Raw genomic sequence first — 13,184 nt, forward strand, 5'->3', positions numbered from 1 at the left:
TCATCAGGTCAACATTTGGTGTATGACCAAATACCCGCAGAACTAATGATATTCACATCAGCTTCAACTGCACTCTGTGTTTAATTGATAATTAGCTAATGTTAGCATGCTAACACAATAAACTGAGATGGTGATCATGGTAAACCTGCCTGCTAAACATTGGCATGTCAGCATGCTGATGTGCCTAAATGCTGCCTCACAGAGCTGCTAGCATGGCGGTAGAATTGGAGAGTTGTTAATAATTTTAACACACATGTTTAGACTTGCTTTTATTCTTCTTCTGCGCCATCGATAGCTGTGGCTGGAGGCATTATGTTTTAGGTTGTCAGTCAATCCAAACGTATGTACATATGTATGGATGTCCATCCCATCTTTGTGCACACGATATTGTATCTCAAGGACACCTCAAGGGAATTTCTTCAAATTTGGCGCAAATATCCACTTGAACTAAACGATGAACTGATAATTTTACATTTACACTTTGGTGGTCACAGGTCAAGGTCACTGTGACCTTGTCTGTCTCATTCTCATGAATGTGATATCTCCAAACCGCCTTGAGAGATTTCTTCAAATTTTGGCACAAATGTTCACTTGGACCCAACAATGAACTGATTGGATTTTAGTGGTTGAGGGTCAGAGGTCAAGATTGCTGTGACCTTGCATCCATCCCATTCTCATGATTGCGATATCTCAAAAACAGATTAAGGGATTTTTTTTTTTTTTTTCAAATTTGGACTCTGAACTTATTAGAATTTGGTAGTCAAAGGTCAAGGTCACGGTGACCTTGTCTGTCTCATTATTGTGAATTTGATGTCTCAAAAACACCGTGAAAAATTTCTTCAAATTTGGCACTATTCACTAGGACTCATCAATGAACTGATTGGAGTTTGGTGGTCAAAGGTCAAGGTCATTGTGACCTTGCATCTGTCTCATTCTCGTCAACACGATATCTCAAGAACACCTTAAGGGAATGTATGTAATTTGACACAAATGTCCACTTGTACAGAAGAATACACTGATTAGAATTTTGTGGTCAAAGGTCAAAGTCAGTGTGACCTCACAAATGACAATTCACATGTCTAATAGGATGCATAAAGCACTTTTTTGGCCATTATCAGCGTCATATCTCAGAAACAGAAGGCTAAATATTTGGTCAGACACTGAATGGGTGACACTAATCTTGGGTGTCCACCTTGAAACTGTGCTGTTTGTATAGATCTTCTGTGCTGCTGGGGGGGCAATGGGTGTGAGGCATCCATGTTTTCACAGACATGGATGTAAACTGTAAAAGAAACTTGACCATTGCACGGAGGCATACAAGCGTGGGGTGGTAATTCTAGTTAAATGTGTATTCAGATTCTCTTTTCTTACACCAACTGTTTTATTGTTTTAGCTTAACAGTAGTAGCTGCTGCAGCAGTAGCACATGAGGATCTTTGGGCTTTAATCAGATACTTTAGATAAGAGCATGAACACAGATCTTAAGACTCCCTGGTCTACAGGTACTTGCATTAATCCCACTGGGATTGTCCTCCACAGAAATATCAGAGCTGCCTCATTTCTCCAGCCCTCACCTGGTGAACAGATTCGCTCTGGTGGAGAACCTGGACTTCCTGTACTACCTCCGTCATGGCCGACCCTCCTTTGCATATGCCACCTTCCTTGTGCAGCAGCTGAGCAGATGCACTGACGTCCAGCTACTGTGAGTATGATGCATTTAGTTACAGCTGTTCAGGTCAGGACAGACTGAGGAAGAAGAGATGAATGGAATGGGAAAGTGGAGAAAACAACATTCTGCTATTATGAATGTGTCGTGTGTGTTTCAGGCTGCAGCAGGCCTGGCAGCAGGTGTACCGCTTGGCCCTGAAGTGGTTTAATGTGCCGTCTGTGGCGTCAGCGACCGTTTGTTTCTCTGAGCTGCTGGGAATCTGCAGCCTCAAGCTGAGGGTCGACATCAGAGTCATGAACACCGTCCTGCAGCACTGGAACCAACACAACACACACACCACTCTGACACAGCATCTACACACTCTAGGTAAACACAACACACACACACACTGCTGCAACCCAACGTCGACACACTCTGCATAAACACATTGATTTGTCTCTTTTCAGTATCTAAAGGAGTAAAGCTGGCGGAGGTGGAGCCTGGAGCAGCAGAGGAGCTGATTGGCTACTTGGAAGCTGCAGTGACAGACAGCCTGGAGCAAAAGGGCATCAGCAGGTGAACACCCTCTGCGCAACACTATTGTCATCACACCGCTTTACACTGTTGTCTCTTCTGTCACTACAAGTTGGCAGAACAACATTTACACACAGGGTTGTCAGAGGCTTGTGGTACAGGCCTTTGTTCTTAAATCATCCAGCTTTATTATATAGCACTTATTCTCTGTAACAACAGAGTCATGCCATTATTTGAATACCAGCTTTAATTTAAAAATTTACTACTGTTTGAACGCTACCTGCTAACATGCTAACTTGCTTATAACCAAAACAGCAGAGTAGCTAGCCTGCTAGCTAATGTTAGGCAGACACCAGTTAACAGGCTAGCTTGAAGTTTGATTCAACAAAAACAGGTTTAACACAAAAAAAATATATAAATTTGGGATGAAATTCTTTTATGCAGATGTCAATTAATCTTTGAAACCTGGAGCGACATCACTTTTCTTGTGCTACTTTTAGATGCCTTTCACAAATATTAAAACCTTTAAACCCTGAGCTAATTGGTGTGATTTCTTTCTAAAACATGGGGGGAAAAGGCGATGAACAACTTTGTCAGAAGTGTCCCACAAATTGCAAAACTTAATAGATTAAGAAAATATTAAATTATTATATTATTATATTTTATGATATTGTTTTATTATGATTATGTTATATTATATTAAACTTTCTTTTTTTTAAGCTGATTTCCTTGTTTTTAATTTTCTTTTTTTAGTAATTTCTTGCCAATTTTTGGGGTCATTTCTTTTTTGCTGCTCATAGCCTTTGTTTTTAATAAATCAAGCCATTACATATATTAAGAAGAATCTGCACAAAGAAGGTTACGTATATTTGTGTGTGTGTGTGTCAGGTCATCCTATGAGGCGGCTCAGGAGTGGGCGCTGCCTGTTCAGTTCTGTCAGCTCCACAGTCTGAAGCTCAGCTCTGTTTACCCCGCCCACTGCACCGAGGACGGACAATTCATCAATTTCCTGCTGTTTGTCCAGCTGCACAACTTCCCGCCCCAGCAGGTGAACACACACCTCCACCACATCCTTACATCAAGGCTCTGTGAGAGAACTTCACACAACAGCATCATGGACAGAACAAAACATGCATCACCTCATCTGCAGTTTCTCAGTTTCACACCAAGATGTTGAGTTAATAAACTAAGTGATTTGTTGTACACTGTGACTGCATCTCTGGTAAAAGCCCAATATTTCAGCTTTTAAAAGTCATCACATAAAACCTTTATAACTTTTCTTATTAATATCAGTGATTAGTGTGAGATAAATCTATTCTTAAACATGGTGCTATGTCACGTTTTGGATTTCATGTCTGTTCGGATCGTATAAAATCGAGCTCTTCCATTGACCATATTTGGTTCTTCCTGCAGGTGAGATCATTGGCAGCGCAGTTCGGTCCCGCCCTGCAGGCCCACCTGAGTCTGGCGTTCCAGGACCTGCAGGTGTACAGTCAGAGGAGGTTGGTCTCTGGCTGTGAGGAGCAGTCAGCACCCCTGAACACAGAGGAGGCCCCTGGGAGCTCAGAGCACCGCAGGGAGCTGTTCCAGGTCCTCCTGCAGAGCCAGGAGGAGGCGGCACCCTGCAGGTACCTGCTGCAGGAGGCGCTGGTGCAACGCTGCTCAACGCTGGCTGTAATGGCTGCCTGTCAACAGGTAACCTCACAAAAAAAACACAAAAAACGATGCTGCTACTGTGATGTCAGAAATGTTGATCACTCATTAACTCCATCACACACCAATAGGGGGCGGAGCTGCTGCCGTGCCTCTGTGTGTGGGTGCTGACCTCCGTTGATGATGTCGCAGCTGGGGAAGCCACTTCCCACCTGGCTGAAGCCCCCCAGCACCATGAGTGGACCCTGCATGACCTGTCAATCATCTGGAGGACACTGCTGGGGCTGGGCCACGTCAGGCCCCTTCTGCGAGGCTTTGAGCTCTTCGAGAGGGTAAAAAACTAAAGATGGATTAAAGATATAACAAACCAAAAATGAGATAAGAACAGGGGATCTGAAAACGTTAGATGAGTGCAGCTTGGTGCGTCTCCCTCGTGAAACTGTGAAGGTTGATACAGTTTTTCTCTTGTCTTTAAAGGCTCTATCAGTGCAATAGATAAAATGTTAAAAAAGCAGGTTTTCGTATCAACAAATTACAAATATTTTTGCCAACTACTGACTCAGAAGTTCATACACGCTCAGCCCTGCACTAATCAGAGCCACTGAATTGTTTGAAGATGGGAGCTGGGGGCAGGGGGAGGTGTAGTGTATGTTTTGGGGTAAATTGGACCATACGAATAGCTGCCAGCTGCCCACAATTTTTTGGTTCAGTTTATTTAAGAAGGAACAGTGCAAATTAATAAATACACATGGTATATAGCAAAGCACCAAAAAAAAAAACAATCAAACAAAAAAAAAGAACAAAATGACTCAGAAAAAGAAAACAGGGCATACAATTTAAAAGACTTTGAACACATCAACAAGAAATGATTTCAACATGACTTTTTAGTCACAAGAATGTAACGATCATCAATTTGGTGATTCAGTGCTGGAACTTGAGGCAAAATTGATAATATAAAAGGACGTACAATTTTTAAAAGCACTAGAGACAGTAGTGACATATTTCCATATAGAGCAACATTGCAACACCAGCAGGACATATTATTAGCAGCAGCAGAAAAGAGTTTAGTGCTTACATGTGTTTGTATTAATCATTCATTGTTTTGATTCTTTACTGAAAGATGATGTTCACCCGTCTTACCTAAGAACATAATAATTTGACAGACAGCTACCAAGTTTAAGCTTCAGTAATGTTTGTGAATAAGTGCATACATAAGTTAGGCTGTATTACTCAATAGGCACATAACACTTCTAAGGCCACAACATTGAGGCTATACACAAGCAATGCATAACATTATGTTTTGAGTTTCATGTCCTATTCATTCGCTGATTTATCAAACTTTCTTACCTCAGCTGAGTTCAGCAGAATTTGACTCAGTCACATCTTTGCGGCATTTGCACATCAGGATCAGTTCAATTAAGTCTGTTGGTTAAGCCCTGTTTTCCAGCAATTTATACCAGGCTTTAAATCAAACCCACCACCGGTTACGTGCGCAGCATTTCACTTGATGTCGCCCATTAAGAATTCAGAGTATCAACAAGAGACACTTCTGTCTAAAAAATATCTGACAGGAAAGAGGCAGAGGAGAAAAGGGCAAAATCAGCTGCAGCAGTGGAGCTGGAGCAGGGCATATCAGTTTTTTAAGGGGCTCAACATCAAACTGAGGGGCATGGCCTTCTTGGCCCCCCATGACAATACTGCCCCTGGAGCAGTAGGCGTTTGCTGGCTTTACTTACTGAGGTCAGGTGCTAGATAACAGAGTTCAGAAAGATTTTACGCACCGCATTAGAGCTCTTTTTTTTTATTTTTTATAATACTTTAGTTCAGTGTGACACTTTGACACTGCAGTCTTTGCCAGAAAAAAAACCCTGCTTTTATCCCAGAATATATCACATCTTTTCACTCTGGAAAAGTCCTTTAATAAGTAATATATTGATCTTGAGGAAGTTTTTTTGTATTTTCTCCTTTCCTGGACCTTCAGGGATTTGTTGTGTCTTCAGACACATGGATGTTCAAGGTGATATATAATATCTGGGTTGTTTGGATTGATTCTTCCTTCATTTTGATCGACTTTATTCTGCCTTATTAGCCTCAATGTCAGATGGTCGTTGCATAAAAGAGAACAGATAACTATTCAGTGTACAAGAAAGAAAATCTAACACTCCTATAATAAATTCAGTTTATCAGACTAAGACGGCTTTACTCGACTGATTGTAAAATAACAAATCAATAAGACAGATTTCTTTTGTTGTCTCTCAGGACTGTCCTCTGGTGTTGGTGTTGAGGATGTTTGAGTTGTGTTGTGACTACAGAAACTTCTCAGAGGCCAAAGGGAAGCTGTTGGACTTCCAGAGGACGCTCATCACTGTAAGTCCCGCCCACCAACAAACCAGTATAATAGATGAAACATCACATGACCAGGAATCACTGTCAGATTGTTCGGTTCAGGTTCAAATTTATTGTCATTGCCATCAGAAGCAGTTCCAGTGTAATGAAAAACTTCTTTACCTTCCTGCAGTGCACAGTGGGTGTGCAGCTGCAAGTAGACAGTTTTAAAATCTCTTTCTTGGTGGTGCCAGGCATCTGGGGATTTGACTCTCAGCTGCCCAAAACTTTTGCATTCACACTTTTTGTGTGGCTGAAGTATCAGGCCAGAAAGACAATTAATAAGCAACGATGATTATTGTCTTCCTTCTTTTCCTCCTTAATGATGCAGCTGAGAAACGGAGGCCCAGCCCCGTCTGGTGGACTCCCGCTGCAGTGGGTGGAGAGCCAGGCCTCCGTGCTGCTCCTCACGATGCTGCAGCGCTGCTCCTCCCAGTACGACCTACACAGGCTGCTGCAGCTGCTGGCCGACGTCGACAAACTCCTCAAATCTAACGGTGAGTTCAGAGAGTCTGTTCACAAAGCATGTCAGAATCTGAGGGATGCAGCTCAGGAGATTACACAATGTATGTATTGGTCCCATGATCCCATCACAGGTTTGATTACCACAATGGCAAACCAATTTTATCCAGCTGACATCGTCCTTTCAAAAAAATGTTTGCTATAAGCTCAGGAAACTTCACATCAAAACACAATTTACTGCAGAAGTTTAATAAGAACTCAGGTTTATTGATTTTCAGTTTGCACACAGGTGAATTGTTGTGTGTGTGTTTGTGTGTTTGTGTGTATGTGTGTGTGTGTGTGTGTGTGTGTGTGTGTGTGTGTGTGTAGGTCCAGACTTCAGGAAGCTGAGTCAGCTCAGTCAGTTGCTGCAGGGGTCAGAGGTCAACATATCTCCCAGGCTGCTGCAGTGCACTTCTCCCTCCGTCCAGCAGGAGGAGTTCCAGGCTGCCGTGGACGCTCTGCAGGGCAAGGGGCGCTACAGCCAGGCCAGGCAGGTCGCCCTGCTGGCCGGCCTGCCTGTCCACCGCCTGCTACTCAGCCAGGTCTGATCCACCACACAATACACAACGGGATTTATATTTACATTTTAAGCTTTAGATTTTACATTTACACTTATTTTACATTATTTGACAATATATATATATATACTTCACCATATTTTTACTTAGTGCTTTTGTTTTCAATTCATTAATTTATTTTATTCATTTATGCACGCAAACCCCTTCCTTGTTCCTATTGCAGCACATATTGCGTAAGTGGTGTGTATGACAACACCTCTATCAACATTCAACACGAGACAACACAAACTTGGTGAAACATTTGAGCAAAGAATTCAAAGATCGACAGGTGACCTGTTGACTAGTTCACTGCCCCGTTATGTGCATGAAAAGAATAAGCCTAGGCTACGTTATGATTGGCCAGTCTGCCTCCAGGGGCGGGACTTAGCAAAGGGTCAGTTGATTCAAATTGACTGTATTTAGAGAGTATGACAAAAATCCAAATCATTTACAAAAACATTCTAGCTTTAGCTCTGACCCTTTCACTTTTAGTAAACACCAACCTATAGTGGTTCCCATTACTCAATTTTAGTTTATTGCAGATATACAGTATATATCACATTTATGTGGCTGATAAGTAAGAAATGTCTGTACAGGAATGCCAAAAATGCAAATGCAAAAATGGTTGTTCAGAAACAGTGTCTCCATTTTAAAGTTTAACCACCAGGGACAAGCTTATTTTTTAACTCAAGAAGTTGCTGCTCACTTCATGTTTCAGTCACAATTTTTAATTAATCAAATTTAATACGTTCTTATCAAAAAAGTGTTTGTTTATGGCATGAGTTAACATAAAACTAAACAAAATGTATTGGCCTATATTTTAACTTTTATTTAGTTAAAATATAGGCCAGTAAACAATAAGATAGTTGCAAAATGTTATAAGACATAGGAATTTCTGTCTCTCTCGTAGCTTCTTCAGGAAGTAAACTCCCAGAAGTCCAAGCGGCTGTGGAGAAGGTTGGAAACCCGAGTCGGTTTCTGGAGGAAATGTCACGAGCAGTTGAAGGCTGACAGCACTGATCCAGAGTCAGCCTCTCAGTTCTTCCTGTCACAGGCTAAAACTGGGACCACAGACTCCTCCGCAGCTTCAGAGCTGCTGGACATCCAGGAACGCTGCCTGCTGCTCTGCCTTGCCGCTCAGTGGCTCTCCCTGCTCAGCCCGGCTCCTGTGGACCAACTGGAGTGCCTGGAGAAAAAACTGTGGGTGAGCCGGGTCCGACGACACATCCTCACCGTCGCCATGGAGAAGGAAAGCGTTTTCAACCTGCCGCCGCCCGCCATCACACCTGAAATGAACACATACGAAGTGCTGATGAAGGAGTTCTCCTTCTCCAACATCTCAGGCCTGAACACAGAGAAGTGTCTCAGTCTGGAGGGACTCCCCGGTCCCTGCGAGGAGCAGGACAAGCTGAACATCGACACACAGCTAAGTCAAGAGGAGAGGAGTGTTCTGGCTGCACTGAGTGGTCAGTTACTAGATGAAGGCAGTATCCATGAAGCCAGCCGGGTCTGTCGTTATTTCTCCCTGTATCACCCGGACATGTGGGTGGTGCTGCGCTGCCGAGGTCTGGCTTCTGGAGAGCTGAACCCTGAACCACAAGAAGAGGGGTCAGAAGCTCTGCAGAGGAAAACCATCACCACCTGTAAGCTTCTGTCTCAACTTCCATTTGTATATGAATATACATTAGACATCTGTTACCACAACACACAGTTACATGGAAAAATGTCTTTGCATTATTAGAAAGAATAATAGTACTCTACTGATAAACTCTCAGGTGGTGGAAGAGGAACTGAGATCTTTTACTTAAGCAAATGTAGTAATACCATAGTGTCAAAATACTCTGTTACAAGTAAAACTCATGCATTCCAATTTAACATGATTATTTATTTTAAATTAAAGACAACCTATGTTTTTGAACTGGAACGCTTATAAATGGAAGGTGAGCCTCAGCTCAATCTCTGTGAAGTTAACTGTCTTTATATTCCATTGGTATTATTCAACTTATCAATGGTATTCATACCAACTGGACCCATTTCCACTCTTTCAACTAACTGAGCATAGTGTTAGGTCGAGCTTAGTCTCTCTATACAGACTCTACATTCAGTGAATGTAGAGTCTGTAGGCAAACCCTGGAGATCTTGCCTCCGGAAGAAGAGCGGAAGAGCCCTGGTTTCCGGTTGTAGGCTGTTTGTAGTCCGCGTGATATTGATCAATCACGTTTGAGCCGGCTGCAGTTGTTGCCAGGTTAAACGGTCCATGCGGTGAACTAACGAGGCGGAACATAATTGGCGTCACTGCAAACTCTGAATCCATCCCAGTGGTTCAGCATATTTACTTATATATAAATGGAAGTTGGAAATGGAAATTCGCGTCCTCCGCCCAAATCAAACCGGAATGCCAAAAAATCGGGGTCTGCCCCGAGAGGCTGTATCGCCGTCTGCAGGAAGTCAGACGCCGAATACAGCCGATGGGTTCCGAGAATGGGTCAAACTCAGCTCACATCCCAGCTCCATCAGCTGATCTCACGCCCTATTTAAACTGCTTTAGCCCGCCTGCCATTGATGCTTCCTCTGTAGGCTGCTTTGCATCCTGCCTCCACCCCAGCTCCTCCTTTTCATGTTTGATCTGACTTATTAATGTCATTTCTGATTGAATCTAAATCATACCGTTCAAGTTTTTTAAAAAAAAAACTTTTAAATATTCCACAGTATAAACCCTTTTAGGGCCAACGTCACAGTGACGTCATTTCATTAGATGGAGGCAAAACAGGCCTCTCCACCACAGACTACATAGGGGTCTTAAAATGTTGTCTTGTGTTATTGGGAGCCAGAATAGAAGGAGTCATCGCTCAAAACTTAAATTATATCGCCAGCCGCCACTGCCTGTCAACAAAAACACAGACAACTATGGTTAAATGCAATAGGACCAAAGGACTGGGCGGAGGCCATCATCAAAAATGCTCACATGTGCAGCGCACACTTCATATCAGGTTAGGGAAAAGTATTTCCTGTTGTAGGGATGAATAACGTTATGTGTATTAAGGGTTATCCTGTCCACCTCATCAGAAATTGGGGAGGTATTAAGAGGAATATTGGATTTCTTTTTTGCGCATTAGCTAAATTTAGCTTCAGTAGCAAAACAAACCAGAGGGAACTGTTCAGGTGTCGTCCTCTTTTGTAAGACTGGCATAGTAATCAAACACAAAGCACCCATCCTACTTCGACAATCCTGTCAGATCATCCATCCACTGAGTGAGAGCATACGGGTCGCCCATTCTGGTCCTGCTGGTCAGTGTTTACTTATTCAGGTAACACTTACGGTCTCTGAGAGTGAGTGACCTGTCATGGTGCATTTGTAAATTCAGTTTGATGCTCTAAACCAAAATGAGAGCCCTATTGGTTGAAGAAACAGAGTGTTATATTTTTACATGAACGAACAAATGGTTAAGTTAATCACACATTCACTCGGCACTCTGCTGCTTGGTCTCCACAGACAGATTGCCCCGAGTGTGCTCTGCCACTCTGGGAGTGCAGTGCTCTGGATAACTGAACACAACATTTCTGACAGAGCTCCAGTTTACAAAGGATTTAGTTTGTGCCAGAGTGCGCTCGGGATGAGTATTTCTGAATGCATCACTCGCATCATCTTCCTCCATTGTCGAAAACAAGCCAACAGAGCTTGCTAGCAAGCGCCTGCTAATGTATGTGGAGAATTATTTGCTTCCAGCTTAGCCCCGCCCACCAAAAATGTCATACTCAGGGTTCCTACGCAAGTATGGAAAGTATGGAAAAGTATGGAAATAAATTTGATCAATTTCCAGGTATTAAAAAGTATGGAAAATGAAAAATAAAGTATGGAAAAATATTTATGTTTCCAGACTATTACCACTGTTCTAAAATACTGTTTTCTAAAATAGAAAATTAGGTATTTCCAAAAATAATTTAATCAATCTGGATCGTGTTTTATGCCGGGCCAAGCACAGTTTGTGTGAGAGCAAACGTCTCAGAAAACATACCGCCCCTTTTACCTGATTGACAAGTGGTATGTCCAGTCCGCTGCCCCATGACCCTCGTCCAGCCCCCCAAGTATCAAGTTTCACTCCAACACTGCACCTTCGACAAGAAGACGAGTTTCACGTGGTTCACAATGGGTAGATGCAAGTTTTTGGATGGATGGCTTGACAACACCGTATATAAATACTGGCTGGCCAAGGATTCCCAATTCACACACAGAGCTAGATTCAAGCTTTGTGTGAAATCGTTTGACATCGCCAACATGGGGGAGAAGGCGATTCTGAGCCACATGAAAGGAAAAAACACAGACGTCTTGTTACTGCATCGCATCGCTTGCACCCAGAGTCCCAACCTTTTTGCCTCAGCCCAGACATTGAACTAAGTTTTTATTTGCATGCCATTATGGTACTTGGCTACAATCGCCTATTAAGAATAATTAAATATGATGTGAAATATGATACACTGATATATTTACTCAGATGTCGCATATTCTCAGAGGAAAAAAAAAAACAAACAAACGCCGTCGCAGTCTGGAAATTAGGGTATGGAAAAGTATGGAATTTTGAAATTCCAAATGTGTAGGAACCCTGGTTACATTCATACACATTTACGCCACATCATTCATACATTAATGGTATTATTCAATGTTTTAAGCCAGCATTGCAGTGTAGCATCAGCTATTTAGCATGCAGCTTTCACAACCGCAATTCCTTATAAAAAATTGCATTCTCTACTTTAAAAAAAAAAAAAATCTCCTTGTTGTAGCTTGTTTGTTTGTTTGTTTGGTTTTCATCTTTTGTTTTTTTCATTTTTATTTGAAGTTCAGGAGGCCGTCATGATAAATCATACTATTCCAATTTTTTCCCCCTGTGTTTTTCCAACCTCCCTAGAGTTTAAAAAAAAAGACCCCGCTACCACAGGTATCATCACATAATCAGACAAGCAAACACACTCAGTATACACAATTATACACAACCATATACACTGCACAATGCTTTGACAGCTCTGATGTTTGGTATTTTCAATTACTGTCAGTTGCTCACAGTGAATATGAGACTTAGTGAAAATTGACAATCTGTGAATGCAGAATTTTATATGTTGAAACTGGTGCATGAAACACTCAAAGTTTAACTCTTCAAACATAAGTTTGGAGGAATGGAGCTCTAAAAGGTTAATTAGTTAGGTCAAAATAGATTGAGAGATGCAACCATGTATTGCATCTTATCTTAGCTTCACAGTCTCAATGCTAACTTAACCACTAACTATTTTGGGTCATGACTAAAAGTTTAATGCTAAAATAGATGGTTTTCACATGAAAAAAAAAAAAACACCTTAGCAAAAGAACACATTCTTTTCTTTTTGTTTTCTAGCAAAAGCTCTGACCTCAAGGGGAAACTGAATCAGTAGAAGCACAGCCTGAGTTGAATCTTTACAGCTTTGACAACAAATGATAAGACAATATGAGATAAGATGGCCAATTAATTAATTAATTTATTTATATAGTGGTATCAAATCAATTAAAATTAGCTTTTCCTGCATGGTTTCAGGAAGACGGGCGAACCGGAGCACCCGGAGAAAACCCGCACTACCTAAACAGTCAGCACACAAACTCACAAAGGCTCAGGACCGACAATCGAACCCTCGCCTGTGAGATTGCACTGCTGACTCCTCAGGTAGTCTTAAGAACTCAAATCCTGCCCCACATGTTTCTTGCTCCAAAGTCACTGCCCTGCAAAGGCCAGTGGAGCAAAAGGTAACCTGGAGGTTACCTGAATGGAGGTAGGACTTGAGCTCTCTATTACATACATGTTGAAGGAAAAAGGGCTCACCCCCAACTATGTTTTCCTTCAATATGTGTGTATATATATATATATATATATATATATATAT

The 13,184-nt window shown here is 41.9% G+C and overlaps 1 protein-coding gene across 1 annotated transcript in view; it reads left to right on the forward strand.

Moving 5' to 3' along the window:
- Positions 1 to 13,184, forward strand: part of spg11 (SPG11 vesicle trafficking associated, spatacsin) — a 46,368-nt gene that overhangs the window by 20,000 nt on the left and 13,184 nt on the right. Inside the window, exons 21-30 of the mRNA XM_050073790.1 lie at positions 1,539 to 1,701; positions 1,826 to 2,034; positions 2,115 to 2,223; positions 3,070 to 3,229; positions 3,595 to 3,876; positions 3,966 to 4,166; positions 6,094 to 6,201; positions 6,551 to 6,716; positions 7,051 to 7,265; positions 8,191 to 8,923. Of these exons, the coding sequence (XP_049929747.1) occupies positions 1,539 to 1,701; positions 1,826 to 2,034; positions 2,115 to 2,223; positions 3,070 to 3,229; positions 3,595 to 3,876; positions 3,966 to 4,166; positions 6,094 to 6,201; positions 6,551 to 6,716; positions 7,051 to 7,265; positions 8,191 to 8,923 (2,346 nt within the window). The remainder of the gene's footprint in view (positions 1 to 1,538; positions 1,702 to 1,825; positions 2,035 to 2,114; positions 2,224 to 3,069; positions 3,230 to 3,594; positions 3,877 to 3,965; positions 4,167 to 6,093; positions 6,202 to 6,550; positions 6,717 to 7,050; positions 7,266 to 8,190; positions 8,924 to 13,184) is intronic.

This window comes from Epinephelus moara, chromosome 20 (genome assembly GCF_006386435.1).
Source record: "Epinephelus moara isolate mb chromosome 20, YSFRI_EMoa_1.0, whole genome shotgun sequence".
In the NCBI taxonomy this organism is placed as follows: Eukaryota; Metazoa; Chordata; class Actinopteri; order Perciformes; family Serranidae; genus Epinephelus; species Epinephelus moara.